Source organism: Electrophorus electricus, chromosome 2 (genome assembly GCF_013358815.1).
Source record: "Electrophorus electricus isolate fEleEle1 chromosome 2, fEleEle1.pri, whole genome shotgun sequence".
Classification (NCBI taxonomy): Eukaryota; Metazoa; Chordata; class Actinopteri; order Gymnotiformes; family Gymnotidae; genus Electrophorus; species Electrophorus electricus.
Genome location: NC_049536.1, coordinates 28,616,391 through 28,633,136, shown reverse-complemented (window position 1 = coordinate 28,633,136; position 16,746 = coordinate 28,616,391). Strand labels below are relative to the sequence as shown.

The 16,746-nt window shown below is 46.5% G+C and overlaps 1 protein-coding gene across 1 annotated transcript in view; it reads right to left on the bottom strand.

The window, feature by feature from the left end:
- The window catches only part of wnt10a (wingless-type MMTV integration site family, member 10a), a 14,965-nt gene extending 7,771 nt beyond the window's left edge, over positions 1 to 7,194 (bottom strand). The window contains exons 1-3 of the mRNA XM_027031575.2: positions 7,099 to 7,194; positions 5,659 to 5,921; positions 3,244 to 3,617 (exon numbers count right to left, since the gene is read on the bottom strand). Coding sequence (XP_026887376.1) covers positions 3,244 to 3,617; positions 5,659 to 5,921; positions 7,099 to 7,160 — 699 coding nt within the window. The 5' untranslated portion in view covers positions 7,161 to 7,194. The remainder of the gene's footprint in view (positions 1 to 3,243; positions 3,618 to 5,658; positions 5,922 to 7,098) is intronic.
- Positions 7,195 to 16,746: the final 9,552 nt, after the last annotated feature.

The window sequence follows — 16,746 nt, the reverse complement described above, 5'->3', positions numbered from 1 at the left end:
TGAGTCATACTGGGGGACATTAACAACACACGACAAGAGCAAAGAGCTCTAAACTTAACATCGCCTGCTCAAGTGTGTGTGCACATGTGTGTTCAAGTGTTTTTGTGTGTGTTTGTGTCTATGTGTCTGTATGTATGTGTGTATATACATGTGTCTGTATTTGTGTGTGCATATGTGTGTTTGTATTTGTGTGTTTGTGTGTGTAAGTGCTTTTTACTTTTTGCACCAGCGCAAGTAAATATTTTCATGCCTCATTGTCTGTCCAGAGTGTCCATGGGGACTGGCAGTGAGGTGCATCGTGGGTAATGTGAGATCCAGTGTCCCTGAACAGGCCACACACTTCTGTTGTGTCTCTGTAATCAAGCAGTGCCCTCATGGCCCCGTGGAACAGTACAGCAGGAAGCTGGAAACAATGGCTAATTTACCACTGTGGAAGTGTGTGTTAGATGAGTGTTACTGACACACCACGTCCCACTACAACAAAATATCGGATTAATGCATATCTGACATAGAAGGGTAATGAACTATTATCACACAGAGAACATCATATTGAATGATGCAACTGTGGTTCCTCGTGCTAGTTGTGGTTAAAGTGTGGTGTACATGCTGCTATACGGCGGGCCAACCCCACAGGTCAGACACTGCTGTGCTCTTCATAAACACATCACTGAAGGTGCTACAGACAAAACCTCAAAGCCCTTGATCTCAAAGCCCTTTCTCACATTAACACTAATCCCAATTTTAAGGCTAACAGTAACTCTCCAGTACTAATATTAATGCCAACTCTTAACCCTGACACACTACCCTACAGCACACTAACGCCGCACACTAACTCAACACAGCACAACCCACCACTTTGTTGAATTAACTCTTAAAGTAGCCATTTGTACAAGCTATAGGTCTTAATTCAACGTTGTGGATTTAGTTATGTAAAACTCACCTAACTGTAATCCTAACTCTAATCTCAACCCTAATCCTAACACTAACGCTAATCCGAACTCTAATCCGAACTGTAACTCTAATCCTAAAACTTTCCAGTTCCCTGACACCAACCTCACCTTTCCACCCTCCTGCTAATCTGGCTCATATTATCCTATTAGACTAAGAGTGGTGTAGGAAGAACAGCTCAGTCCTTCATCAGCTCATAATGACAAGGAGGGACACATCTCACAGCTAAAACAGGCTACCTAACGTGCCCACATCCCTGCGCCTCCCTGTGTGAAGGAGCCACGCTTGCTTTCGCATTAGAGCAGTAATTATTAGTGTTCCTACCGAAGACAGAGGACCAGGGAGAATGTGTCTGTACGTGTATGTGTGTGTGTGTGTGTGTGTGTGTGTGTGTTTATAACAGACCCTTCCTTAGACTTCACACACTACAAACTCCTACAACACAACAAACATATGTAAACACACCTATAAAACCGGTCAGCTTTGCAGAAGTATGACACAGAAGTCTACAACACTGTCACTGTCTTGCTGTCGCGTGAAAATTTAATGTCCACCTTGTGGTAGGTGCGGACTTCAAAGCTCAGTCAGTTTGGGGGGGGAGTTTCTATTGTGTCTGTTAGTGCATGTGACACGGTTACGGTGTCTGAGAAGAAAAGGAGTGTCGTCTATGATACATCACATTAGAGTGCTTCAAAAAGGCCAGTAAACCGATCCTCATGACACACAGAGAGAGAAAGAGAGAGAGAGAGAGAGAGAGAGAGAGAGAGAGAGAGAGAGAGCAACAGGACACGCCTGAGTCATACTACAGCAGTGACACACACTACCCCATAACACACTAACACCACGCACCAACACACACTACACATAACACACTAACACCACGCACCAACACCCACTACACATAACACACTAACACCACGCACCAACACACACTACACATAACACACTAACACCACACACCAACACCCACTACACATAACACACTAACACCACGCACCAACACACACTACACATAACACACTAACACCACACACCAACACCCACTACACATAACACACTAACACCACGCACCAACACACACTACACATAACACACTAACACCACGCACCAACATACACTACCCCATAACACACTAACACCACGCACCAACACACACTACACATAACACACTAACACCACGCACCAACACACACCACCACATAACACACTAACACCATGCACCAACACACACTACACATAACACACTAACACCACGCACCAACACACACTACACATAACACACTAACACCACACACCAACACCCACTACACATAACACACTAACACCACACACCAACACCCACTACACATAACACACTAACACCACGCACCAACACACACTACCACATAACACACTAACACCACGCACCAACACACACTACACATAACACACTAACACCACACACCAACATACACTACACATAACACACTAACACCACGCACCAACACACACTACACATAACACACTAACACCATGCACCAACACACACTACACATAACACACTAACACCACGCACCAACACACACTACCCCATAACACACTAACACCACGCACCAACACACACTACACATAACACACTAACACCACGCACCAACACACACTACCACATAACACACTAACACCACACACCAACACCCACTACACATAACACACTAACACCACGCACCAACACACACTACACATAACACACTAACACCACGCACCAACACACACTACCACATAACACACTAACACCACACACCAACACCCACTACACATAACACACTAACACCACACACCAACACACACTACACATAACACACTAACACCACACACCAACACACACTACACATAACACACTAACACCACGCACCAACACACACTACACATAACACACTAACACTGCATACCAACACCCAGCACACGTTACCTCATAACACACCAACACAACACAAAAAAGACCGAACACACACCTCCCTATAAGACCTTATAACACCTCTCAGAAAGAGCAAACACACAGTACATGAACAGATACTCAACACCCTGAAGCATATCACACTAACACTGCACACCAACACTATACAATAAGACACATAACATACCAGCATAGCACCCTTACATTCAGTATGTTAAGACACAAATACACTACAAAAATACATTACACTCACATACTATTACAGGTCACAGTAACACACACACAAGCATGCAGAATATAAAAAACAACAGAGAGCAAACTAACACACACGTGACTAACACACACCACGCATGGCCTCTCACCTGCCGCCCGACCCTGTTGTTGTGGAGTCTCATCCTGGCGTGGATGTCCCTGTAGGTCTCGCGGGAGTCCAGGAAGTCCTTGGCGAACCTCTCGCCGTACTCCACGTTAGGGCTGCAGCCGCCCCACTCCCACGAGTCCTGGGGCCCCGGGGCCTCGCTGGGGAAGCGCTCCATCACGCCGTGCACCATACCCTTGCCCCGGTTGATGGCCTCCAGCTGCAGGCGGTTGAGTTTGACACGGAAGGCCTCCTCGTCGCCGCGCCTCTTCTCATCGCAGCCGCACGCCTGCAGCTTCCCCAGGGAGCAGGCGTTGGACACGGCATGCACCACCCCCGCCGCCGCGATGGCGTAAGCAAACGCACTTTCTCGGAAGCCTGCAGGCGAGACAGTGGAGGCTTCAGACACGCTGCCCTCCCACCCGCCCCACTGCCGGCGTCCTAAAGCCCCTCCCTGTCTGTTTGCCACCTGCTCAAGGGAGGACGTGGGGGGGCAGATCACTATCATACACAGCACAAAACAAACCACAAAAGCCCTGATCTGTGTATGAGACTTACAGGAGTACCAGTATTTTTCCCAGGGAGAGTGAGAGAGAGAGAGAGAGAGAGAGAGAGAGAGAGAGAGAGAGAGAGAGAGAGAGAGAGAGACAGAGACACTGGGGATAAATACATGGGGCAAATGTAATGGAACAGTCCTCCTCCAGCATGTGTTCACAGAGATCTCTCCTGAGTCCCTGAAACATGGTAGCAATTAACCTGCTACTGCTGGCAGCTGTTTGATCTCCTGCAATCGCTCGCCATAATGCCTCAACTCTGTTCATCACACACACACACACACACACACACACACACACACCGCTCTCCCGCTTTCATTCAAAGACTTTCTCAGAAAGTTGACTGGCACACATGAAAGGCACATGCATTAGAAGCAGTGAGTTACAACGTGGTGGTGTGAGCATCCGCGTGCTTGTGTGTTGGTGATGCTTCTCTGTCGGTCTCCAGGGCAGAGACGGCCCTTCTCTGCAGGTGACAGTGGGACAGGGAGCCTCTCGTCTTGCTAATGGCCCTGAACGATAATAAACGCAGGGCTCATAAAAGCAGCCTCCTAAATCACTTTCAAGGGCAGATGGAGCAGTCAGGAAGGACATGAAAGAGCTAAAAGTTTGCAGCTCCTCAGGCCTGGAGAATCAAAGGAAGGCACTTTAACAAGGAAAAGAGCCACTAATGCACACACACAAAAATAATCGTTTTTGAGCTTGAAATGAAAACCACTCCGTCAAGCTGGGAAAAGTGTGAGATGTATTTAAGCGATAGAAGGCTATAATAATTTGTGCAGCCAGTCAAAAAGCAGAAGTACGAAGTTTTGGTCCTGGGTTATCAGAGCTCGCCCCAGCCCCTCTTCGGCTCATGTCCTGTTTTGTGTCTTTCGGTCGCGCCTAATGAGCTTCTGACTGCACTGTAAGGAGTGAATGAGTCAGAGCAATCAACCTACCGCGGGAGGAGACGCGGCAGGACACGCAGGAGGACACGTGGGAGGAGGTGCGGGAGGAGGTGCGGGAGGAGGGGCGTAAACGCTCCCCTTACAGCTCCTTCTTTCACACAGGAACCCCAGAAAGATGAACCTTACGCTGCTTTTTCCACAATATCCTCCCATGAGGCTGCGAGGCACGCATGGCGCGTACACCCAGCCTGGCAGCGGGGACATGGGGACATTGGACATGAAAATGCTGTTTCAGGCCTCTAGGAGCTTATGAAAGACACAGAGCAAATCGAAGTGAACAGTGATTTAGAGTGAGCGGCACGCCCCGGCTGGGAAACGGGAAAATGAATTTGGAAGGGAAGTGTCACTTTATAATACAGAAAGACACTAAGCAGGTTTCCACTTTTGCCACTGAGAGTTAGAAAATTGCTGGAAGCAAATTCACTCTCTGTAAGTGGAGCGCACTGTCCAGGAGAAGTCCAGACCCTCCCTGCTCCCGGCCAGGATGCCTGGATTCAGTCTATAAGCCATGTGGCAGTTGCCTCAAAAAATTCCCAATTTCCCACATTTACTAATGTGCATTTTATTAGATTATCCCTCTTATATACTACTACTTATATACTACTGAAACTCTGAAACTGAGATTTGAAAGTAAGAAACTATATCACTTTCAGTTAACGTGCATCAGAGACTGAAAAACCACTGACGTCTGAATAAGTGTAGGGGCGGAGAACCTGTGAGAGAGTTAATGACCCCCTACAGAAAAGAGATCTGTAACAACACACCAGAGCACTAGGACCCCTTTCAGGTCCTCGCTGTGCCCCCATGTGCCACAGGCAGGAAGTTGTGGAGACCACGGCTATGGTCACACAGCAGACGAGCTCTTCCGGCTAATTCCCCAGCGTCTGTGTGTGTCTCGGCCCTGAAAGGGTCTCTTACCCCGACTGAACACCGCGCTCTCGTAGGGAATCTTGTTCCGAGTCTCCAGGCTGGAGCAGTTCCAGCGATGGTCTCGGAACTGGTGCTGGCACTCATGGATGCCAATCTGGATGCCCTGGATGGCAGAGGCCGTCACATCTGGGTTGCGCATGCACACGTCCAGCTGCTTGCGTGTCAGGCCCGGGAGGGTCAGGCACACGGTGTTGGCGTTGAGGATGGGGTCAAAGGCTAACTTCAGTCCCAGGATCTCATTCGAATCTCCCCTACAAGAGAGAGGGGGTAAAGAGAAAGGTGAGTTTAATTAATGCTACACTAAAGTCTAGCCGACACCACACCTACAAACAAAGAATTCATTACATTGATTTATTTACAGCATTCAGATGACGGTTTTACCCAAAGAAACTTACAAGTCTGACTGAAAACCACTTGAGTAATTGAGGGTTAAGGGTCTTGTTCAGGGGCCCAACAGTGGCAACCTTTTAATTACTAGTCCAGGACCTTAACCACTGAGCCACCACTGGCCCAAAAAGCCTTGCTGACTCTGACAGTACAACACTGAGCAGTTATTGTTCTTTAGCATGAAGGCTGAAGACACAGAACGTGATGCTTGACCAGACGCATATCTGACACACATTACGCTACAGCTGCACCTGCCGACAGACATCACCACAGATCAGTCCTAAGATGCTGATAACTGTTAGCAATTTTCCATTAAAAACGAGAGATCCCTTTAAGCCCTTTAAGTGACATTAGGGATATCAATGTGGCACATGGCTGTATCTAGTTCTGCAGCGCATAGGTCTGCGGTGTGGAAACAGCAACATCAGGACGCTCAGTCTCTCTGCCTCGCTCACGCCAAGACAACGTGCGCCGCTCAAGTGGGAAAACCTTTTCAATTTAATATTTATATTCCAATTATCAATAAAGTTTACTTTATTTTGTGTTATTCATATATTTAAATTTTTTTTTTAATCTCATGTTCATCTCAATCTCAAGACAATTAAATGTTGTCTTAAATGAATGTTGTTGTTTTTTATTCTAATAGTAGGCCACATTATGTATAACGTAACATTTGTAAGGTTCAAATAAGCTTTAAAAAAGTTTCTAAAATGTTGCAGACATGCAAACAACATAATAAATTACACATTTTTCTGTCTAGACCGAACTGACGATGTGCTTCTGGGGAAAAAAACGTTAACATCGAGTTGATGAGAAGTTACTAAACCTGTTCCATCAATTCAAGCGTGTACTTACACTTAATTGCATACATATTTGTGACTTCTTCTGGTTCGGGTTCAGTAATAAGGTAAGGATAGGGGGATTAAAACGAATCTATCAAAACACCTAGGATTCCGTGCACGACATTTGATATATGTACAAATTAAAAAAGAAAATCCCCCAAGGTTCTGTAAGAGGGGAAACTCAAGAAGGTCGGCTTACCTTTGCACGAGAATGGTCGCGAACATCAAAAAACGCACGAGGCGAAGTAAAAAGTATCCCATCCTATCGCTCGCTTTCTCCCAAACACACACGCCAAAGAAGTTACCTGTCCGGACACTGACAGATCTGTCACAACAGGTTTCTGCTTGGAGATCGGCTCGTGCAATAATATCGCGATCCGCTTCAAGTCTAGGTCCTCGCGCAGATGTGTTACAGAACGAAAAGGTGACAGACCGCGCCAAGCGATATCGTGATACGTCATTCATGAAACGAAAAGTTGCAGTCAGGTAAACTTGCTGCTACTACACCTTCTGTTTGATGCAATGGATGAGCGCGCTCTGTTTCATCTGCTCGTGCGCACTTTAGATCCTGGGAGATATCTCGCGCCGAGTTCCATCCGACAAAGAGCCCTCGCGTGCATCACTAGTCGCTGCGCTATGGGGAGCCTGCCGCGCGTGTGATAGTCGGCTGATCGTGATAGCAGTCTGAGCTCCTCTTTGACTTCTGCCAGCCCACCTCTACGTCACTCAGCAGCCACAGACGCGACGAATGCTGCTCGCCTGGCGAAGACGCGCCGAGATCGCGCGGATAAGAGAGGCTGTGCAGACCGGGTGCGCGGAGCTGCTGTTCCCGTTCACTTCGGCGTAGCATAAAGCGATAAACGGTGCGCATGGAGCGCTGCTTGGAACTAGACCAAATTTTACCTGGACTTGCAAAAGCGACCCAAAAGAAGTACTACGAGTACGTGGTAACTCCATGTAATATTTAATTACCACGTGATTATTTGAAGAATTTATAGGTACATTCCAGGTCGCTGCTTGTATGGACACATTCCGCCGACACCCTGCAGTTCCGTCATCGCTCCCAGTTCCTCCTGGGGACCGTTAACCTGCATCACTGCTGTTTAACGCCTAACTCAACCCTTGCGCGAAAAGCAGCGTTCACGGGTCTGCTTCTTAGAGAGCTCGAGACCCCTTACATGCCCAAACATTTCTAGTGTGAACGCGAAACCAGATCAAGTTAGCAGATCTCCTTCCTCTCCCAGACACCAGTCTCAATCTCACGCTTCCAAAGTCACCCAAAAAAAGATGCACGTGCCGACCGCGCTTTGTGTCCTGCGGGTGAGACATCGGGACACTGGGGAAAGGAGTCAGACTTCCGCGCGCATCGGGCGAGTGGCGGCGAGGCCTGTGGACGGGACGCGAACGCGGGCCGGTGTTAAACGGTTCCAGTAAAGGATGTGTCGAGCTACAGAGCAGAGGAATATGGCAGGGTCGTGGTGGTTTGCAGATATCAAATGCACTAAACTGTCAAGAGTTTTTGATATTTTCCAAATGAACGCGAACGCAGCCGACTGTTGCGGAAAGTAACTATATACTAAAGTCAGTAAAAGAAACCATCCAAAGGTTTGGCTTTGAGACAGAGATAACCAATAATTAATAAACCTGACCCGTGTAAAGAAATACTAAAAGCGATGACGTGTGCAGGGTGTCCATCGGGGAGTGATCGCGCAGTGAAATACGTCCGGTGGATGCAAGCGAGACCTGATTCCACAATGACTAGTCATCGTGCGTTGGCCAGATGATTCATTCTGCTGCTCTGAAATGGGGTACACCGGGCCACACAGGCCCAAGCGCGAGCAACATTCAGAGCCTTTCCAATTAAAAGACGATAGCAGATACATTTCAATATACACTCTTGAGATGTTGCAAACTGTGATAGACTCCAGGTAGAATTCCTCTGGAATGAACATCTCTTCCCTCCTTAGGATTTTTCGTTTGTTTGCTTGTTTTAGTTCTAGGTAGATAGATATCATCTTTTTTGGAAGATTTTGTAAACTAGCAGTGATGATTTTGAGTCTGTAAATCTGTAAAAGCTTTAACAACAGAAAGAAAGAAAAAGAAAAGACGGAAAGAAATAGAGAATCATCTCTAAGGAAACAGTGGGGACTTTAATGATGTGCCCTTTCCTTAACCCTGGAGAACACACCGGAATCCGTAATCCATAATCCATCTAATATCCATAGAAGGCAGTTAAGCCTAAAGGTTTAATCTATACCCACAGAGGGCAGCTAAGCCTGCAGGTTTTGTAGACTCATTTGTTCTGTGCTGCACAGACTTCCACCCACAGGCTACAGGCTCCTTCCCCAGTTTCTGCCTGGACACGCATATTCACTCTGTGAATATGACTGCAGCGCTGACTGATGCATTTACATCCAAAACTCTACAAACGCATCAAGAACTTTCAGCATCTAAATTTCCTTTAAGAAAAGAAGCTTTCAAAGCCTGTCGTTATTATGCCCCTACCCAACAGCACACTCTCTGTTACCCCCCCCCCCCCCATCGGCCTTAATACCTCAGTGCAGTAACTACAACCCACATATAGTCACGGTTCATTCATCCACATAATTTGTATTGTCACAGTCCAAGACAGTTTATGTTATACAATGAAAAAGGCGCAAAAATGACATTCCTGTAGCATTCCTGTTTGAGCAGGTAGAGTGAGGTGTTTGAGGAGGTAGAGTGAGTTGTTTGAGCAGGTAGAGTGAGGTGTTTGAGGAGGTAGAGTGAGTTGTTTGAGTAGGCAAGGTGTTTGGGTAGGTGGAATGAAGTGAAGTGAGTAGGTAAAGTGAAGTGTTTGCAAACATAAGGGTTTAGGGTTGGGTTCCAAGGAGCAAAGACTGTAGCATGTGAGACTTCAACATTCTTACTGCATGTCCGCTGTCTCACTGGACACTGACGTTTTTACTGCAAGTCCGCTGTCTCTCTGGACACTGACGTTTTTACTGCATGTCCACTGTCTCTCTGGACATTTGCTGAATGTGCTGTTATTATTATTCGTGTCTCATATCAGGACGCTGATGTAACTTGCGCTCACTTGTCCACACTGTGACATTTTCTCACCACTTGCTGACTTTATACGTGTATACTCATGATCGTCTTGTTTCTTAGTGTTGTTTATTGTGTGTAATCTTTTAATTCTTTTTTGTTGCTGCTACCCAAACTGGGGCTCAAGTTCCTCATTTTGTTCCCTTTTATGTTCACATGTTCTGGAATAACAATAAAATGAATCTTAATTGGACTCTGAATCCAGATATACGGTTATATTTGATATGTATACATTTATATGGGTATATTTAGATATTTTTACTCAGGGAAACACAAGCTCTCCTGCGTTTGTTGATCTGCTATAAATCATCTGATTATTAAATAATTAAACTCATATTTGAGGCTTCAAACAGCAGCTCTGCTCGGATGCCTCCGGCCTCCTTCTTTGGGAACAGTTTCTACCAAACAGGAGAACATCCGAAGTGCTGGTGTGATGAGGAACTTCACAGCAGGACCTGGAGGCTCAGACCTGACCAGCACTGAAGCTGCTGCTCAGCACCCAGCACAAGGACTTCAAAGACACTTCTGACTCCTCCTCCCTGGGGACTCAAAGCGACACGTCATCCGGAAAACGTCCTATTCCAGGGAAAACTTTGCTTTTACACAGAGCAACAACGAACAGTCAGTGCTGCCTTGTCACATGGGAATATTTGTCTTTCCTCCGTCGTTGGCCAATCAGGTCCTTCAAGGGAGAGATGACTGTTTAAAGAGGCTCATGTTGTAGATATTGGCATGTAAGACACACAGTGGAAAAGTCTGCGAGAACAAAGGCAGACAACTGCTGTAGGAGCCGCAGAGCACAAACACAGCAGAGCACGAACACAGCAGAGCACAAACACAGCAGAGCACGAACACAGCAGAGCACGAACACAGCAGAGCACGAACACAGCACAGCAGGAACCAGCACACACACAGCAGAGCACGAACACAGCAGAGCACAAACACAGCAGAGCACAAACACAGCAGAGCACAAACACAGCAGAGCAGGAACACAGCAGAACACAAACACAGCACAGCAGGAACACAACATGAACACAGCACAAACACAGCAGAGCATGAACAAAGCAGAGAACAAACACAGCACAGCACAAACACAGCAGACCACAAACACAGCACAGCAGGAACGCAGCACAAACACAGCAGAGCATGAACACAACAGAGCACGAACAGACTCGGGGAATTACAACCTCTCATGCGTTTGTTGATCTGCTCAAAGTTGGGGGAGATGGTAAACAATGAAACTTTCATTCTCAGGAATGAAAAGGTTCAGGGCGTCAGATGAGCCTTGTCATTAACGAGCCTCCCAAACCGGAGAAAGGCCAGTGTGCTTCTGCTCTGAGACAATATTTTCATGGGCAGTTGATGAATGTTTTGATCACAGTTAGGTCATGGACATTTGGCGGAGAGTGTGTGGTGAGTCCCATTAGGCCTCTGAAACCTGGGATGGTAGCATTTCTGATAGAAAAGGCTGTCTGTCTCTCTCTCTCTTTCTCTTCCTCTCTCTCTCTCTCTCTCTCTCTCTCTCTCTCTCTCTCTCTCTCTCTCTCTTTCTTTCTCTAAACAGCTCAGCATGTGTGACTGTCCTCAGCAGTAACCTGCAGCTAATTTAAGGCCTTTGTAACTGGTTCCAGAAACTGTACATTATTCTTGAAAGACCTTTGGGAAAGTGAAAGAAGTTCCCTCTCAAATCGCACTACATGCATACAGATTATTCCTGCTTATACTACTATTAATTATTTTTGTTCTCTTGTCATTTATTTCATATCTAGATAACTAGAACACTTTGTGTTATCTAAAAAAAATCGGTGGAGTCCACAGACAGTCACACTGATTTATCAAGACCTGAGGTGTTGATCTGATTACACAGGTACCACGTCCAGGACAGTCCAGGGCCGTGGCACTACCGAGCAGGAAAAAAACTGCTTGAGATTTCTGGCGACAGCCTGAGTGAAAACAGAAGCACCCCCTGCTGTCCACTGGGGCACACTGCAGATGCTGAAGTTCTGACTGAGTGCTGAGTGTACTGGTAATTCCTTTTGCAATAATGTGCTGGGATTCTCTCAACAAGCTACTGTTGGCTGGCTCAGGCAGGCTCACTGAGAGACAAGCGAGTGTAGCTTGTTTCCTTTACTGCATGGATTACCTCTGCCTGTCACTAATTGGGTGGAATTACCTTTGTTTGCTTGGTCTTGGTACTTACGTGAAACTGTTTGGGCTGGTTGTACAGACGAGAGGTACCAGGAGGACTTTGCCTCTGACAAAAATATGTATACAAAGGGTGGGTGGCTGCTACTGTTTTATGGGTATCAGAATTACACATAGTCTTGTTAATTCACACACACACACACACACACACACACACACACACACACACACACATACACATACACACACTCTCTCTCTCACACACACACACACACTCACACACACACACACACACACACACACACACATACACACACACATACACACACACACACACACACACACACACTCACACACACACACACACACACATACACACACACACACACACACACACACACACTCATGTCCTTTCCCGCTCTCCCTACTCGCTCTCATTCCTGCAGGTAGACAGTCAGACACCTCATTCTCTCACCTCTGTTAGACAGAGTCCATCTGAAAAGCAGTCATATGCTCACCCACGTGGCTGTGTTTACTGTCCGTGTGTGCTTGTAGTCCTCATCAGTCTATGAGTATTTCACACACACCACTAACCCACACTGCACTGAATGTTTTGCAGTTATATCATCACACACCCTGATAAGAGACAGCTTGAAATAAATCAACGGGTTTTATATTTAATCAGTCAACCGGGTCTCTTTTGGAGAGAAACATATCTGCTAGGAGTCAGGGGAGATGCTGTGTGTCTGAACGCAGTCTGCTCTGAGCAGGGTGTAGACGACCACACTCACTACCCAGCTGGACACCAGGAACACCAGAGATGGACCAATCAATGTCCCAACACCCAAACACAATGTTTCTCGGTGCTCCAAGGAGATCGGTGGGGGACCGTTTCTGCCAGGGGCTGGGGGTCGCGAGTGCCCATTACACACATAGCATGTACTTCACCCATCTCTGGGAAAGTCACGTTAGTCTACAGATACACATAAGAACAGAAGGCCACTGACTCCGTAGACCTCCATATATGCTGCGTACTCAGACACATAGACAGACACACACACACAGTCAGACACAGAGAGACACACACAGTCAGACAGACACAGTCAGACACAGAGAGACAGACACAGTCAGACACATAGACAGACAGACACAGAGAGACAGACACAGTCAGACAGAGACACAGACAGGCAGACACAGAGAGACAGACACAGACAGACACATAGACAGACAGACACAGAGAGACAGACACAGTCAGACAGACACACAGACAGGCAGACACAGACACAGACAGGCAAACACAGAAAGACAGACACAGACAGACACATAGAGACAGACACAGTCAGACAGAGACACAGACAGGCAGACACAGTCAGATTGGCAGACACAGTCAGACACAGACAAAAACACAGACACAGACAGTCAGACACACACAAAAATGCAGACACAGACAAGCACACAAACACCTCAATCTCAACACAGTACACATCCATACAGTACTGTACCCCAACACCCCACACGCCTCAACACAGCACAACACGCAACACCCCACACTCAACACAGCACTACAGAGCACAACACCCCACAAACCTCAACACAGCACAACACACAACACCCCACACACCGTCAGATCCAGACGTGCACCAGGAAGTCCTCATTAGAGTAGCAATACCCACTCCTCCCAGTCCTGCCCACTGTTCTGGTTCTCATGCCCTGGTGACATTGCTAAACAGAGGAAGCAGTTCTTTGTCATAATGGTCTACTGAATAATACATGTGTTCTCAGTGTGGAACATGCATTATGAAACACAAGAACTCTCTGTTCAAACAGTGCCACCTGGTGCCTGATAATGTAAAGTGTGAATGCATGCATGTGTTTGGGCATGAGCAATGTGTGTGTGTCCTGCCATACCTCATACACACACATTCAGTGAGCTGGACGCATTCCACTGTTTTAAGGGAGTTACACAGGAAAGCACGCGCACACACACACACACACACACACACACACACACACACACACACACACACACACATTGTGATTTACACAAAGAAACATGAAGAACTTGATTCCAAGACCCCGAGAACAAAGGGCTTGAACACCAGCAGGAGCTGTGAAATGTGTGATGCTCCAACAGAAAGTGTAACTAATCAGGACAGTGCCCCCTGCAGGTGAGCTGTAGCTTACAACATTCAACAATGCCGCATTTCCCAAGATGATATGCTTAGATATATCACTGCTTCATTTTGTCACACACAAAAGTAAACGCCCAAAAGAGACAGAAACACACACACATGCACAAAAACTTCGCAAACACAGTTGTGATTAGATTGATTCTGATGGGATATGGTGCACAGGTCAGGTGTGGTGCACAGGTCAGGTGTGGTACAGGGGTCAGGTGTGTTACAAGTTACCTGTAAAACTCTAAAGATTATGTGTATGCAACAACCCCCCCAACACACACACAGACACCCCCCCCACACACACACACACACACAGGACATAAAACCCTATTAACCCAGCAGCACAAGCAGGTGATCAGCACTGGAGATTTTGCAGTGCAAAAAACATTTTAAAAATTCTGCTCAGGCTCCAGTAGGAACTTGCCCAAACACCCAACACCTGCCCCAAGACCTGCCTCACACCTGCCACAACACCTGCCCTAATACTTAGCCCAACACCTACCTCAAAATCTGCCCTAAAACCTACCCTAACACCTGCCCCAATACCTACCCCAACACCTACCCCAAAACCTGCCCTAATACCTACCCCAACACCTGCCCTAATACCTACCCCAACACCTACATCAACACCTGCCCTAATACCTACTCCATGACCTGCCCTAATACTTACCCCAACACCTGCCCTAATACCTACCCCAACACCTGCCCTAATACTCACCCCAAAACCCCCTTTATCTCCTCTCACTCAGCACACCAGCCCCTCTTCCACTGGTATAGCTGTGCTTATAAGTGCTTCCATTCACCTTCAAAACCTTAACCACAAACACAAACAACAAACCAAAACAAACAAATAAACAAAACAAATCGTCATTTCCTAAACAAAAACAAACAAATAAACAAAAAAAGTCATGATTTGTTATGTCTGTGTTTGTCTGTGTCTGTGTGTGTGAGTGTGCTTGTGTGTGTGTGTGTGTGTGTGTCTGTGTGTGTGAGTGTGCTTGTGTGTATGTGTGTGTGGTGTGCATGAATGGGCATGTGTTTGTGCATGCGTGTGTGTGTATGTGTGTGTCTGTGTGTGAGTGTGGTGTGCATGAATGGGCATGTGTTTGTGCGTGCGTGTGTGTGTATGTGCGTGCATGCATGTGTGTGTCTGTGTGTGTGTGTGCAAGAATGAGCATGTGTTTGTGCATGCAATTGTGTGTATATATGCGTGTGTGTATATGTGAGTTTACATATGCATACGTGTGTGTGTGTGTGCGTGTGTGTGTGTGTGTGCATAGCTGAGTGTCTGATCAGAGGAAATGACAGTGCCATCCCCCCTGGATTTGCTCAAACAACAGGCCTTCATTACACTGTATGTTTTATTACCAGCAGGCAAAGACAGAGCTATTTCACCACCAGCACATTCCTTCTGTGTGTGTGTGTGTGTGTGTGTGTGTGTGTGTGTGTGTGTAAAACGACGTGTCCGTATTCTAACAGTCACTGAATTAAGATCATCACTATAAATCTATCAGCTATGTGGGTGGTTATTCACACAAACTAGAAGCTGTCTGTCACCCGCCACTCTACGTTTCTCTCTCTCTCTCTCTCTCTCTCCTTTTTCTTTCTATCTCCCTCTCTCTTACTTGCCTCAGTCTTCAGCACTGCTGCTTATGCAGAATTCCTGGAAACTAGGAGCCTGTGCTGACTTGCCGGGCTTCCACAGACACGGAGGGAGTGTTCTCTGGCAGCATAAATAACTCCAAACAACACCTTGATTCTGCCGAGTGGCAGCCAGATTTAACTGGAGCAGAGGTGTACAAGAAATGCTTGAAATGACCAGAGACAGAGAGACAGAGAGAGAGAGAGAGAGGGAGAGAGGTGGGGGGGAGGGTGCTCGAGTCCCTTCTGTCCTGACCCTGAGTGAGGTGGAGGTCACACACTCCCAGGATGTATTTCAGGTCAGTGGAAGGAAAGTGTATATAAACATTTCAGTTCAAATCTGATCCCAAATACACTTTGATTCTTCAGTCAGAACTTCGTGTTTTTAGTTATAATACCTCATGCAATAACACATTTGTCATTACAAGAACAACAGCAGAAGTCAGACAAATACAAGACTACAGATTTAACACAGAACAGCAGAAGTCAGAACAAATACAAGACTACAGATTTAACACAGAACAGCAGAAGTCAGAACAAATACAAGACAACAGATTTAACACAGATCTCTACGACAGAAAGGGAATAGCAGAGCAGACTCGTGATTTCAATCTCTGTGGAAGTGAGGAAGCTCACCATGTCATGGGCTCTTTTCTACACGTGTATGACTGAGATGCAACAGCTGAAATAACATTCAGGATCTCCCATTAGTATCATTATTATAATCCCTTGCAAAAACAAACAAAAAATCATAAACAAATCTGAAACGGCTCTGCTGGGGTGACAGAACCACA